This window comes from Epinephelus moara, chromosome 7, assembly GCF_006386435.1.
Source record: "Epinephelus moara isolate mb chromosome 7, YSFRI_EMoa_1.0, whole genome shotgun sequence".
Classification (NCBI taxonomy): Eukaryota; Metazoa; Chordata; class Actinopteri; order Perciformes; family Serranidae; genus Epinephelus; species Epinephelus moara.
Genome location: NC_065512.1, coordinates 25,960,973 through 25,974,577, shown reverse-complemented (window position 1 = coordinate 25,974,577; position 13,605 = coordinate 25,960,973). Strand labels below are relative to the sequence as shown.

Here is a 13,605-nt window from a genome sequence, read left to right as displayed (position 1 = left end):
GGCATTTTTGCTCCCTATGTATGGTTTTGTTAACATGGCTGAACACCCTGTGCATTCCATTTTTGCAGGGAGTTGCTAGGTGAACCAAACGCACCTCCAGATTAAAGTTTGTAACATTTAACTCAGGGTTCACATAGGTATGCGTTCATCCTAACTTTATCCAGGGTTCCCATGGTCATGAAAATCCTGGAAAACAGAATGTTTTGGAAAAGTTATGAATATACATTGTTTCAGTTTGTTATTTTAAACATGCTCATAAAAAATCCAAAATATGTCTGATTACTCAATATGTTCTTTGTAATGTTCCTAAATTAATATGTTAGTAGGTTCAAATCTTGCGTATGCAGCTCGTTGGCAGCAGGAATGTCAAACAAGCAAGCTAAGTTACTTCTCCACAAATGTCTGGGGAGTGCGGGTTTGATAAAGTCTGGCTTTCAAACAAAAACTATAATACATGGCTTAAGAGAGGTGGCTCATCGCTGTGCTGAATGGAGGCTCTGCATCAAAATGTTCCATGTCGATAACATTTGGGAATTGGCTCTGGTCAGCCATGCTAATGGAAAAAGCATTAAGACAACCAAAAGGCTGCTCAACAGAGTGCAATTCTGCACAAATTTCACGCCTGCTGTAGCCAGGCCAAATAACATGACCACATTGTGTCAACTGTTCGTGTAAACACAAAGGCATTTCATTATATTTAATGCTACAATGCCCCCAGGGCAAAGCACACTGCAATAAGAGCCTGACTATTGCGCCCTATAATAGTTATGTAGGCCTATCTATTTTAAACTAAATAAAGTCATGTAAATGGGGTGAAATATAACAGAAACGTTATGTAATAGATTTGAAAATTCATTAGTGGAAATGTGAAGGAAACCTGTACACTTAGACTTCATTATTATGGTTGATTTAGGGCTGCAATCAACTATCATGATCAGTTCATCTGCCAATTATGTTTTTGATTAGTCAGTGTAGTACAGTAGATTCAGCACTAAATCAGATCAATGAAAATGTTTTTGTTTTTTTCACTTGAGCCATCAGTGTGACGGTCAACCTGGAGGCTTTAAACCACCCAGTCGGGAAAACATTCGAGAACAAATGTGTTTGAAATGAAATGTTCTGCCAAAATAAATGAGACCTGCTTTAGATATTTGAGTTGAACCAATTCCTGGAGTGTCTGCAGACACTTGTAAACTGCATCTGCACCAAGCCATAACTGTTAGAGTAGTTCGATTATTGGCAAAGGAGAATGTGGCGAGAATTTAAAAGAAAAAATAGTGCATAGTCAAACAACACCAGTTTTGAAAATAAGACGAATTTACAGCATTATGAACAACAAGCTGAACCACTCCAGCATATTCACTGTATTTACTTTTTAAAACATTATTAATGTTGATCTCTTTGGAAGTCTCTGTATCATACATCCTATATTCTGAGCTGTGGGAAAGCTTCAGCAGTGAGCTGTAACTTATAGTTTAGCCCAGTTAATGATATAGAATGTTATTTCCCCAAATGACTTTGGCTTCTAACCACTTGTGTTATTACGTGGCAGGCACCAGAGCACATGCAAGGACAATGTTAAAAGTTCTGCTAATGTACAAAATGACTTTTTTAGAGCCCTTGTAAAAATTATTGCAGTTACAAATAAGTAGTAAATTTTAATCTCCTCTGGGGATGAAATTAAATTGCCAGAGCATAGTTGTAGAAACCAGAAGGGGGAAATTCCCCTCCTACCCAACCTACTGAGCAAATCCCCCTGATTTAAGTCTTAGCCTACCTTAAATTCTTTTCTTGCTTACATTTTCACTACTTCACCCAACTGTCAACAGCCGTAAGCAGAGGAGATTATATCATAGATATAGAAGGTCATATTTTGTTGGTGGATGAGGAGAATATTTACATTGAATTTTGTTGCACATGGAAACATCAAGCTGCACAATCAACACTGAAACACATTCTGTACACAGCAGCCATGTAAATCCTGTGACCGCCATACTGCATCAAGCCACCCGGGGTACACAGGCAGTGTCCTAGCTCCGACCCTGAACCCTCAGAACTCCCAACATCTGTTTGTCTTCCGTCATTTAAAGGCAGATGCAGTGCGGTTAATAAACTCACTCCGTCAACATCATCATATTATTACCAAGTGTTTCTTCGCCATCCATCTATCTGCCGTCTGCCACGGAGGACGTCAGCTCTTTAGAGTACAAATTGATTGAAAACTGGAACTCGCTGTGAAGCCACTCATCACTTTCTCCATCAGCTCATCTTTTGCTTTGGCGAGGCTGTAATTTGGAGCTATTGAGCAGAGTGGTAACACATGACAGCTGGTTGGAGCTGCGCCGTTTACTGGCTTAACAAATGAACGTGATAATGTCCGATTACCAATCATGCTATCTTGTTAGGACGTAGAAGGTGTGAGGCTGTTTTTATACCCAGCAGTGCAGTTTGAATGAACTCGGGGCCACATCCTTGTTTGACAGACCTGGCAAATAAAATTGTCCTGAACTTACCCTCATAAATCAAACTGTTCCCCTGTGTGCCAAATCCAGCCAGGCGTCGATTCAAGATGACCTTAAAGTGACACTCTGCCTTCTCATCCTCTGCAGGGTTGACAGATGGCTGTAAACTGTTTGTAGTTTTCCTCTTTTCGGGAAATCTTTGGTCAATTTGAAAGAACGTCAGAAAGATTTCAACAGTTTCCCCGTTAAAAAAATGCTTCAAATCACTCTCGCAGCATCATTTACTTCACTTTTGTCAATCTGATTCATATGCTCGATATATTCTATCCATCCATCTGCCACTTTATGAGATACACGTGTACAGTCTAACACAATCCAGCTCTCTCCGTAATTTAATAGACTTAACGTTGGACACCTCTCCAATAAACACATTTTTGTAATTAGATATTGCAAACTCGAACTTTTTTTGTGAGCGTTTGACTATATCCTGTCGAAAGTTTTAGAAAAAGCTAGTTTGGGAACTTTGAGGTCACAATATTTGGATTGTCAAGGTTGAGACTGAAGCTCCAGTCCAGTACCTCTTTGATTCACATTCTTACCATACGTCTGCACCTCACAATCGACATCCAGTTTAGATTTTTTTGGGGGGGAATTTATACTAAGTGACGTGAGTTCAAGCTGAAAGAGTCTACAAACGTCTTCCAGACACTTTTTAAGCCCAAAGGTTGAGAATGTTTGATTTTGGGTGGAGTATCACTTTAACAGGGAATTATTGCCCATGTGCCTACTCCAGGAACTGTCAGCGGCTGATTTATTTACTTTCATGACTTCAGTTAAGTCTGGTCTGCGCTGCAGTCGGCATAGCAGCGTCTGGTCCGTGTTCCCTAACACGCTTAACTCTGCCAATCTACCCTGCACAGCATCGCTCACATGGCTTTAAACACTGATCTTGATTTATGTTTGGGTTTTTTCAGTGGACCAAAAATTCAGAAAATTACCCCAAAGAGTCGCCCTGCTCTGGTCTGGCTGGTAAACCTCATTAAAATGTTATTTGGTCGGTGGGAGGAGGCTGGCAGGGGGAAACATTAGCGGTTCCACTTGAGCACAACCATAAAGTCAAGTCAATCAGCGATTTGACATGGCGGACCACCAAATGTATATTATTTCCACCAGCTGCAATATGCATAAATATGCTGCTTAGTAATGCAATAAGCACATGGAGGCCGTGGTAATATACCTGACTGTAAATGAGCTAGTGTGTGAAGGAGTTGTGAGTGGAAGCAGCTGTCAGGGGTTATTTATGCTTGACAGACTGGGATTGCACTGGTTTCCAAATTCCAGTTTGTTTAAATTTCTTTTATGCTGCTTATCATTAAAATGGTCCAAGAGGTTCACATCTGATAATGATTGTATCTGTCAAAATGAAGTGTCAGTCCTGATTTAGGATTTTCACACTTGTTGCTCATTAGTTTCTGCCGGCAGTGTTTCTTTCCAAACTTAATGCGTCCTTGTGCTTCCAAATCTCTGTTTGTGTTTGGACTTTTCATAAACTTTCCTCGATGTGCACTGTTGATGTCTGCAGCTGGTCGTAAATTGTTTCATTCTTACCACTTATTTTATCATTATGGAAATGAGATTGTTTAAATAAACAGTGGTAACTGGTTCTGTTGCTCAATATAAGTGCACATTGGTCAGTAAAAGGACTTGAGATGGCATAATCAAATTTTATTATGTTATTATGTAACTGTAGTCCCAGATTTGCAATGTATGTGACACTTTCACTCACCAGAAGACCAGACTTTTTTCTTTTTTTTTATTACCTTTTTATTAGAGATAGATGGATGACAACAACAGAACAGGAACTATAAAAATAAATGTCTCTGCATTGAAACAAGAGGGAAAAAAGCCATAAATTAGGTGAATATAAGTATTTTTCCAAACAAGACAGTACAATGAAATGTGTTCATTGTCCAGTTGTAAGTAGACCCCCAAAGTAAGCTTGGTTAAAGAGAAAGAAGAAGATCTAGATAGATAGGATAATAAAAATCCAATGAAAAATAGTGAATAATAAATGTAAAACAAATGAATTATTTAAAAAGATATATAAATACAAATATAAATACATTAAATTAAAATAAATAAAAAATGTGTCTTAGGAGTAAAATGTGACGCCTCACCCAAAGAGAAGTAAAGGGTAATATTTCTGTAATATCTTGAATTGCAGCCTGGCACACGGAGTAGTTGAGCGTATATTATGGACAGCTTTGTCCCACCATTGATCCTCCAACTTTGCCCCAAGCTCATGCTCCCAAGCATTTTTGGTTTTGACAACCGAATGATCAAGAGCCATGAGTTTGTCATAAATCTTGGATATTAGTGATATCTGATGAGGATTAAAGGTCAAAAGGTCATCCCATGGTTAGGAGGGAGGGAAGGATAAGATGGAAAAAGAGAATAGGCACAATGTCTAATTTGAAAGCAGAGAAATAGATGAGCTGCAGGTAAATTAAAATCTGAGGGTAAGTCTGAAAATGTAGCATGTCTTTATAAAGGTCTGTGAAAGCCGTAATGCCTCCAAACCTTTTTTCGACTTAATGATAATTGCAGAGGTGTCGACATGAAGTTACAGTTTTAATGACTTTAGATTGGACTTGCAACTCGACTTGGACTTCAACACCAGTGACTTGTAACTTAAGTTGGAGCTTTTTTACTTTAATATACTTGATATCTTCCCCCAAGCCCAGGGATTAAAAAAGAATGTACCACAAATCAATTCATTTCTCTTTGTTCCCTGAATCAATAATAAAGCTTTTCGTTTCCAACACATGCACACAGCACACTATGCCAAAGATGATTTTGTTGGCATACAAAACCTATGCGACCCTAGACTGTAGAGCAGCATTATCCTCACCATTAGATGTGCCCCAAAACTTTGGAATAATCCGTCAATTAAAATCCAAAATGCAGAGCTAAACTGGGACACTTGGAGAACAAAGGGAATCAAATATTTAACAGATTTAATTCTGCACAATAAGGTTCAATCATTTACAGAACTTCAGGGTAAATTCAAATTGACTAATCAGGTTTGTCTTTAGATGTTTACAACTAAAAATTGGATTACAGAAAAGTTTGATTTGCACTATGATTTGAGGACCTCCTCTTTGAAGAAGGAAGAAAGACACAATTAATTGGTAGAACATACAACATGCTGCTGAAGGAACAGTCTAAACAGTATTCATTGCAAAAGATGTACAATGAATGGAGTAAAGATCTCAACGTCAAAGAAGACAAAACAAAATGGAGGAAATGCTGACATCTTACTAACAGCATTACAAAAACATTAAAATCTACAGTTAATACGATATAAACTGATGACCAGAATATACTACACTCGATAAGAAATTAATAACCTTTATCCAGACTCTTCTGATAGCTGTGTAGAGTGTGGCTCCGGTAACTCTCATTTGCATTCAAGTGGAATCCAAGATTGGATATCGATTATTTGCAAAACAAAAATCCAATTCTCAGCTGAGCTGTATATCTTTCAGAAAGCTGAAAAAGTAAGATATCCCACAGGATGGCATGTTTCCTTCCCTTGTTTATAACAAGCTCAATTTTACAACACTGGAAAAAAACAGAGGCCCCCACTTTACAGACTTGGAAAGAACTGATGAGATATTTTTTGACCATAGAAAGACACTGTCTGGGGAACAATAAAACAAAGCAATTTAGCAATTTGTGTGTGGTGGTTTGGGGCTGGGGTTGATATGTATTATGTGTAAAATAAAATAAAAAAATATGAATGTATGAATGTGGTGTGAATGTACTGTATATGTAACTTATGTCTTACATGTAATGTATTACATTACATATACTGATGTTTTCATGTCAGCCTAACACCCCCCTAAGTTAGTAGATTATGTGCAATCTTATACACCAAAATTGTAGGCAAAACCTCATGGTGGAGAGCATGAAATCAAATAAAGATCATTATCACAAACCCCACCCCCCAACTTTTATTGATTCTAAGAAGCCAAAGCTCAAAACGTACTACTATTCAGTAGCATTTGAATCCTCCTGATGTGGCTGTTTTTGGGGGGCTTTTTTGACTTGTGCCTATGAGTTGGTGATTTGTACGTATGAGCTGTGTACAATGATGCTTATGTTGTTTTTGTGTTTTGTTTTGTTTCGTATTCTTGTTCTGTGATATTTTTTTTTTAGCTACCTGCTCTGTTCTGTGTAGCACTACGGGTAATGTGGGCTGTTTTTGGCTGCACTATTCGAATAAATTTGGCTACACTGCCTTTGTGCCAATTCTCAGGATTTTTCTCCTTATGATTTTTTGAGGTCTGTGCAAAATGACTGCTCTGAAAGGAACTGTAGCTAGTTGTTTTTTCACAGCTGACTGATTGTCCTCGTATTTTAAAATAAGTGGCATGAAAGCATTGCTGAGGTATACTATATTTTCTAACACGTGACAGTATTTCAGTGGATAGTTCCTTAATATAGTAGTTGCAAAAGTGTGCTGCAGCTGTGACTGTTGAAAGCTGTGTAATTACCAGGAGTGCAAATACAATTCATCCTGTCCTCCAAACAGACACATGCTCTGCTCCAAACACCTGACTTTAGTCTGGACACTGCTTGTACTCCTGCTGTTTGATGTGTGTGCAGGTGACTGACGGGGATGAGTGTGTACATGCAGTTGTTGTGTTGAGGGTGAAGGTGTTACCGGCTGGCAGAGGTTTAATTCATCTCACTGGCACACCTTGCCCTGAAGTGGATCTCCACAGCTTCATCCTCCTTATTTGAAGCCAAGCCAAGCGCTTAAGACACAAAACAGACCCTTAAGACACAAAGAGACACACACCTCTGCACACGTGTGTACCTACTCAATGTGTGTTTGTGTGTGTTATCTGAGTGAAAGGCTCCTCAATTGGGGTGGATTATTTATGGCCAATTTTAAAACATGATGAGAGAAAGACCTCACTGCTGCCCCGATGCCCCAGAGCAGCATCACTGCCACAGCATCTCCACTGCCAGACAGACCTGCTATGAACCAGACTTAAGATCACCAGCCAGCACATACACACCTAATCATTTAGCTAAGGCCTTGGGAATCTTGGCACAAATACACACCCACGCAGTGAGAGCCTGATGACAGAGTGGTGTGCAGAGGTGACAGCTGCCACTGGAGCAGCTGATGGCTTGTTGGCGGAAGAAAAGTCTGTTAAAGTAAAAACATGAGTGGGTGCAGCTCAGGGATTTACTGAAGTTATGTCCAAAACACAAGTCCTTCAGGTTGATAAAACTGTTTGGTGCAGGGCAGGTTGCATCATTTAATAATCCTCTGAAATTAGAACCATAATGCAGAAGTCAAATATCTTTGCCAAGGTTTTATTATTCTCCATTGTTTGGTAACAGTAAATAATGATTAAAGAAATCTTCATGCAGTCACCCTCAATTAATAATGCTTTAAAATAAGGAGAAATGACTTATCATCTCTCATTCGAAGGAGAAAAGTGTTTTGGTGTCCAAAACACTTTCTCAACTTGCAGTAGCAAGCCAGTGGGAGAGATAGAGGGGCATATGAGGGCGAGAACTCATGCCTGAATGGAGTTACAGTCTACTAATCTTGTCCTACAGTCTTTTTCCAATGAAATCATCGCTCATTTAATTAATGTCACATTTAATGATCTATAATTAACTGTTGGGAGTGTTGAATGAAGTGGAAAATGTTGTGATTAGTGATTTTCCATTTGGTGTGTCTGAGCCATTAACAGAGCCCGTCATCTGCTGTAATGGCCAACGAACAACAGTCTGGGATGGACCACTATACAGGATCAGTTAATATACTGTGTGTCAGTGTCAGTCACCTCTGACATGATATATGTGGCCCATTACATTCTCTTAACATATTTGATCAGTGCTATACTAGGGCTGGGTGATATTAGGATAGTATATTGTTATCGAGATATGAGACAAAATATATCGTCTAAGATTTTGGGTATTGTTGTATCCTGATATGGCATACATGGTGTGTGTGTGTGTGCGTCCCTTTATTTTAAAGCTTGCATTACAGTAATGTAAATTTCTCAACTTACCAGACTTTACTATTTGTTTTATGCTTGCCATAACCTACTTAGTTGTTATATTCACATTATTGATGGTTATTGAAAAAAAGTCTCATTGTTTTCAATATTTTATCGGGAAAAAAACCCCCAAAACAATATTCATCCCTACAGTTTGTCACATCAGAGAGGGTGTTTGGTCAGAAATATTGATTTGTTCGATTTTGTCTCCCAGTCCTAACATTAATGAGGTGCTTTTGTGGAGATTTAAATACATTGAGATATATATTGTGTATCAAGATATGGCCGGAAAATATCATGACATAATTTTCAGGACATATCGCCCAGTCCTATGCTATACTAGTTGTTGTATGAGAAGAAATTGCAACTTTTAATCCTGTCTACCTTTTTATTGTTCCCTTATGCCATTGTATACTCTACAAGGGACTGCAGATGCAAATTAGCTTTAAGCTAAATCTGGTGCAATACATCAAATGGCAACATTTATGTTTAATATTGTACATGGTCAAATAAACTAAAATAAAAAAAAAATTAAAAAAAAATTATATGTTGCAAAAATCATTCTTAAGTTTTTATATGATTTTTTTTTTTTTTTTACTTATTGGCATGATTAAGATTTTGGTTACTATTATTATTATTATTATTATTTATTTATTTATTTATTTATTTATTTTTGTCATGCTGGCGGTGTGCCTCTGTCGATGGCATTGTCAGTCTCTTGGTCAGTCATCCACATTTGTCCAGACTAAAATATCTCGACAACTTCTGGATGGATTGCCATGAAACCTTTTCACAAATATTTATTATCCAAACAATACTCTTACAGATTTTGGTGATCCTCTGACTTCTTCTCTGGCACCGTTGCGAGGCTGACATCTGTGGCTTTGAGTTAAATGTATTGGCAACTGTTGGATTGAGAACCATAAAGTTTGGTACTGACCTTTATGTCGCCTCAGGATGAATTGTAATGAGTCGAGTGATTTCCTGACTTTTCATTCAGTGCCATCAACAGGTCAGATTTTTTATTTGTCCAGTACGTTGGCTTATGATTAAATACTAGGGCTGTGCGATGGAGAAAATCAAATATCACAATATGTTTGACCAAATACCTTGATATTGATATTGTGTGCAGGGTTGACTACTGGTGCTTTCACAACATATTTACACTATGAGATTTTTGATAATGGAAGAGCTACAACAGTCTGATAAGTTAAAAAATTACATTACTTTACTGTAAAGCAGCCTTTAAAATTGGGAAGAGACAACACTTTTGATATTATAAGACTAAGATGATATCTAGTCTCATATAACGATATCAGTTTAATATCAATATATTGCTCAGCTGTACTTCAAGCTCTTCTTTGTTTTGTCCTAATTAATAAATAAATACAGTGAACATTATACCTGCTACACATCTGCAAGTGAGCTAAAAAAACACTGAGTACAGCCTCACAGAGCCACTAGCATGGTTGTAGACTCTATCATATCAACTTATTGCATACCAGCACGAAATGTACAAAATAACTGCACCAAAGCAATTCTGTAAAATGTTCCATAGTCATTGTCTCACACAAAATTCCTTTTATCAGGTAACAGCCAGGATAAACTGCAATAATAAAGATACTTTATGAGTCAATTAAAATACCAAGACGTTTTTTGCCATACATCTTTATTAATGTATACATTATGTACAATAATAAGTTATATATACAGTTATACTTTGGTTCTGTGATGAGTTTGTGTGTGACTCTACACGCTCTACTATACTGTACGTGCTACTGAGGTAAGTAATCCATGTTTGGCTTCCGTATATCATCCTACCAGCATAATACATGTCAGACAAGAGTTTGCCTGTTTGAGACCAGGGCTTGGGTCCATTTCATTTCAATTCAATCCACAAATTGCATTATTTACAAAAGTATAAAACATCATAAAAATAACAAGTTAAACCTGTTTTTAATTGAACTGTATTGGATAAAGACGACCCTGCTCTAACAGGGCAGTATATTGAAATGTGAGCTTTTTATTTGCATTGACAAGAAATATTAAAGAAAAAAGATCTGAATACATGCTTGATAAACATGCACATTAATTAATTTAAAGAACTGGAGTCCAGCCCCAGAGTCTGCGATATAAAATAAGAACAGAAAAAGCATAAGAAAAAAGAACTTGGCAGCTGGTGATGTGTTTGATTTTGTGCAGAGCAGTCATGGGACATTATGCTGACAACATCAGACTTCAGATAAAAATCAGTCTTATTCCCGAGAAATGAGATCAAAGCAAGTCTTGGCATTGCTTGTTAAAGTTGGCGCTAGCTGCTGAGATTTGAAGCTTTAACTGCTAGAAAAAGCAGGACGATGACCTACAGCTTCTTACCTGTTAACGTCATCATTATTAATGGAGCTAGGAAGAGCGTAAACGTGACGCTCCTCACAAAGTTTAACACGATGCTTATCGGAGCCACCCTCAGTCTCTGTGCGTACAACGCTAACCAGCTTCAGCTGCTTCTCAGAGGTGGACAACTGCATATTGTTCTCATTTGCCATATTGGTCCCATAGGGGGAGAGGGGAGCTTAAATCCTGTCTGAGCATGACTGAGCCGACCACAAAAGCTGAGTAAGGTCAGACGTTATGGGGCGACTGTAACGCTGCTTCCACCGCGACCGGCTGCATTCTTGCACCGTTCACATCGCAGCAACCCCGGGGGCAGTTAGTAATGCCTCTGCCGTGGCATCTCTGTTTTTAATGCAGGGTTTTAACAGGTTTTCCACTGGGCTTTCAGTGGTTAAGTGGCCCTAAATGCTTAATTGGGTGCTGGAAATCACAGGCACTTTGCACCCGCTCTGTAAACCACAACACTTCAGCCTATTAGGGGCCCGGGGAGCCACACGCCAAATAATTAGGGCTGGCGGCAGCACTAGACCGCAGCGTTGAGGTAAAAGGGGAATAAGGGGGGAGAGGAAGAATTATGAGGGGGGGTCACAGACTGGGTCACTGCTGAGGAAGTAGTTGCAGTAAATAGTATACTGGTGTGTGTGTGTGTGTGTGTGTGTGTTAAAGTTGGGGAAAGTGGATTTGCGTGTGGATTTAGGTAGAACATGAGCAACAGAGTGATGCTGTATTCATGCACTGTATGGGATTAACACCGAACACACCACCTTAAATTGTTCAGTCTTGTGTTTTTATAAATATAATTAACTGACTTTATGTTTGTGTTCAGCAATCCCACACTTAACACCCATATTTTCAATTAGCAAACACAATGTTTTTAAAGAATCGTGGTGTGTAATGTTGACTATGTGTATGCTTGCGACTGGTGGGGACTCAGAGACGCGGTGGTGTCCCAAACAGCCCAAAGTTCTCAAGCACAGTTTACCAAATGAAAGCCGATCTGAGTGATGTTTAGTATTTCCAGCTGGGCGTAATGATTGCATTTTAAGTAGGGAGCTCATTTCTGCTGTCTTCCTTGCATGATGACAGCACAGCCAAAGGGCGCAGTTACAGTTATGAATGTTAACTGATGCTGCGGTCAAACAGGGTCGCCTTCTCAGTACGGACACAAACATCTAGTTGCATCAGCTCCGGGATTTAATATTAGTTTTTGGTCCTGATCAAATGGTTCAGTGAGAGGACAAGAAAGCGTCCTCATTCCTCTCACTTATAGTGCACCGGTTTGCCTACAAGACAGGCACTTAACTGGCACTGCTGCAAAGAGCTGCTCGGTGATCGTTTACATCAGCACACCAAACACAGTGATTTTTAAAATGTATAGTACATTTTTTAACAAAACTTTTCTGTTGCGTCCAGCGCACAGTTAATCTAGCTATTTTTTTTTTTACTAAAAAGCATTTTGAGAAAGACAAAAATCTAAAAAACAGACAATATCTTGAGTGACAAACTAGAGAATAATGTTAATCTTTGGTCTTTGGTTTTGTCTTTCTCAAACTCTGAAGCACTTTAAAAAGACAGAACATGAAGGTCATACAAAGTTTTTCAGATTATTAGCTTCTTGACAGAAAACCCATGACGGGAAAGCAAGGATTGTGCACGGGGAGGTCCACTGACATTCTTCATGTGATGGGGGTAAGGTGTATACTGTATATGTGCTGTCCTTGTCAGAGCAGTTTCCATCCCTACATACATGTATACTGTAAGGCATCCAAGTCTCTCAAGTCTGTGCTCCAACGCATATTTAGACACTGGCGCAGCGCTGGGACGGAGATGGGCACGGGGATGGACAGACCAGCTGGCTGTGAAAACTGCTGTTGCCCTGCCGTCCGGCAGCCGCCGCCATCTCACCGCTGCCCAGCACGTCTGAGCAGAGCGACTCCACCGCGTCCAGCCTCTCGATCTGCACCAGGCGGGTCAGCAGGTCGGGGATGCTGTAGCCCGCTGTGCTCACTCTCTCGAAGAGCTGCAGGCCGTCGCTCATGCCACCGATCTCATCGCGCTTTAGCCCGAAGCTCTCGGCCAGGTGCCTCCACGTCTTCACCACGGCCGCCTCGCTGCTGTAGGAGGAGCTCAGCATGCGGCTGGTCTTCTCCAGACAGTCAAAGGGAAGCTCTGTGGGGCTCAGGCCTGGAGAGAAACAGGAGTGTTACTGACATTATTTTTAGCCATGCTAGTGGTGCGGCTGTATGGAAGGCAAAGTGGGTCATTCAATCAGTTCACCATTTTGTGTCCAGACTGAAAATGATGAGAGAAAAGTATTGGAAGGATTACAGTGAAATTTGGCACAGATATTCAAGGTCCTCAGAGAACATCAGCCGCATTATGTGTTTAGTTCTAATGATAAAATGTTAGCTCGCTAACATGCTAAACTAAGATGGTGAACAAGTCTAAATTTGTTCATCTTCATCTCTCTGCTTAAGTTCATCTTTAGCAGAGAGATGTAAAACTCCCCCACAGTATCAGCAGAAATCAATTCTTGATTACAAGCCTTGGTAAGATCAATATTTTTTTCTGTGTAAGAGAGACTTACCCTCCGTCACATTGCAGGCCCTGGCATACAGATCCAGGATCTTTTTCCTTCGGCTTTGTAGCATCTGTGTGTG

General features: G+C 39.4%; 1 protein-coding gene across 1 annotated transcript in view; it reads right to left on the bottom strand.

Annotated features, from left to right (window-relative positions):
• Positions 1-10,224: 10,224 nt before the first annotated feature.
• The window catches only part of edar (ectodysplasin A receptor), a 46,900-nt gene continuing 43,519 nt past the window's right edge, over positions 10,225-13,605 (bottom strand). The window contains exons 11-12 of the mRNA XM_050048837.1: positions 13,533-13,596; positions 10,225-13,129 (exon numbers count right to left, since the gene is read on the bottom strand). Of these exons, the coding sequence (XP_049904794.1) occupies positions 12,744-13,129; positions 13,533-13,596 (450 nt within the window). The 3' untranslated portion in view covers positions 10,225-12,743. The remainder of the gene's footprint in view (positions 13,130-13,532; positions 13,597-13,605) is intronic.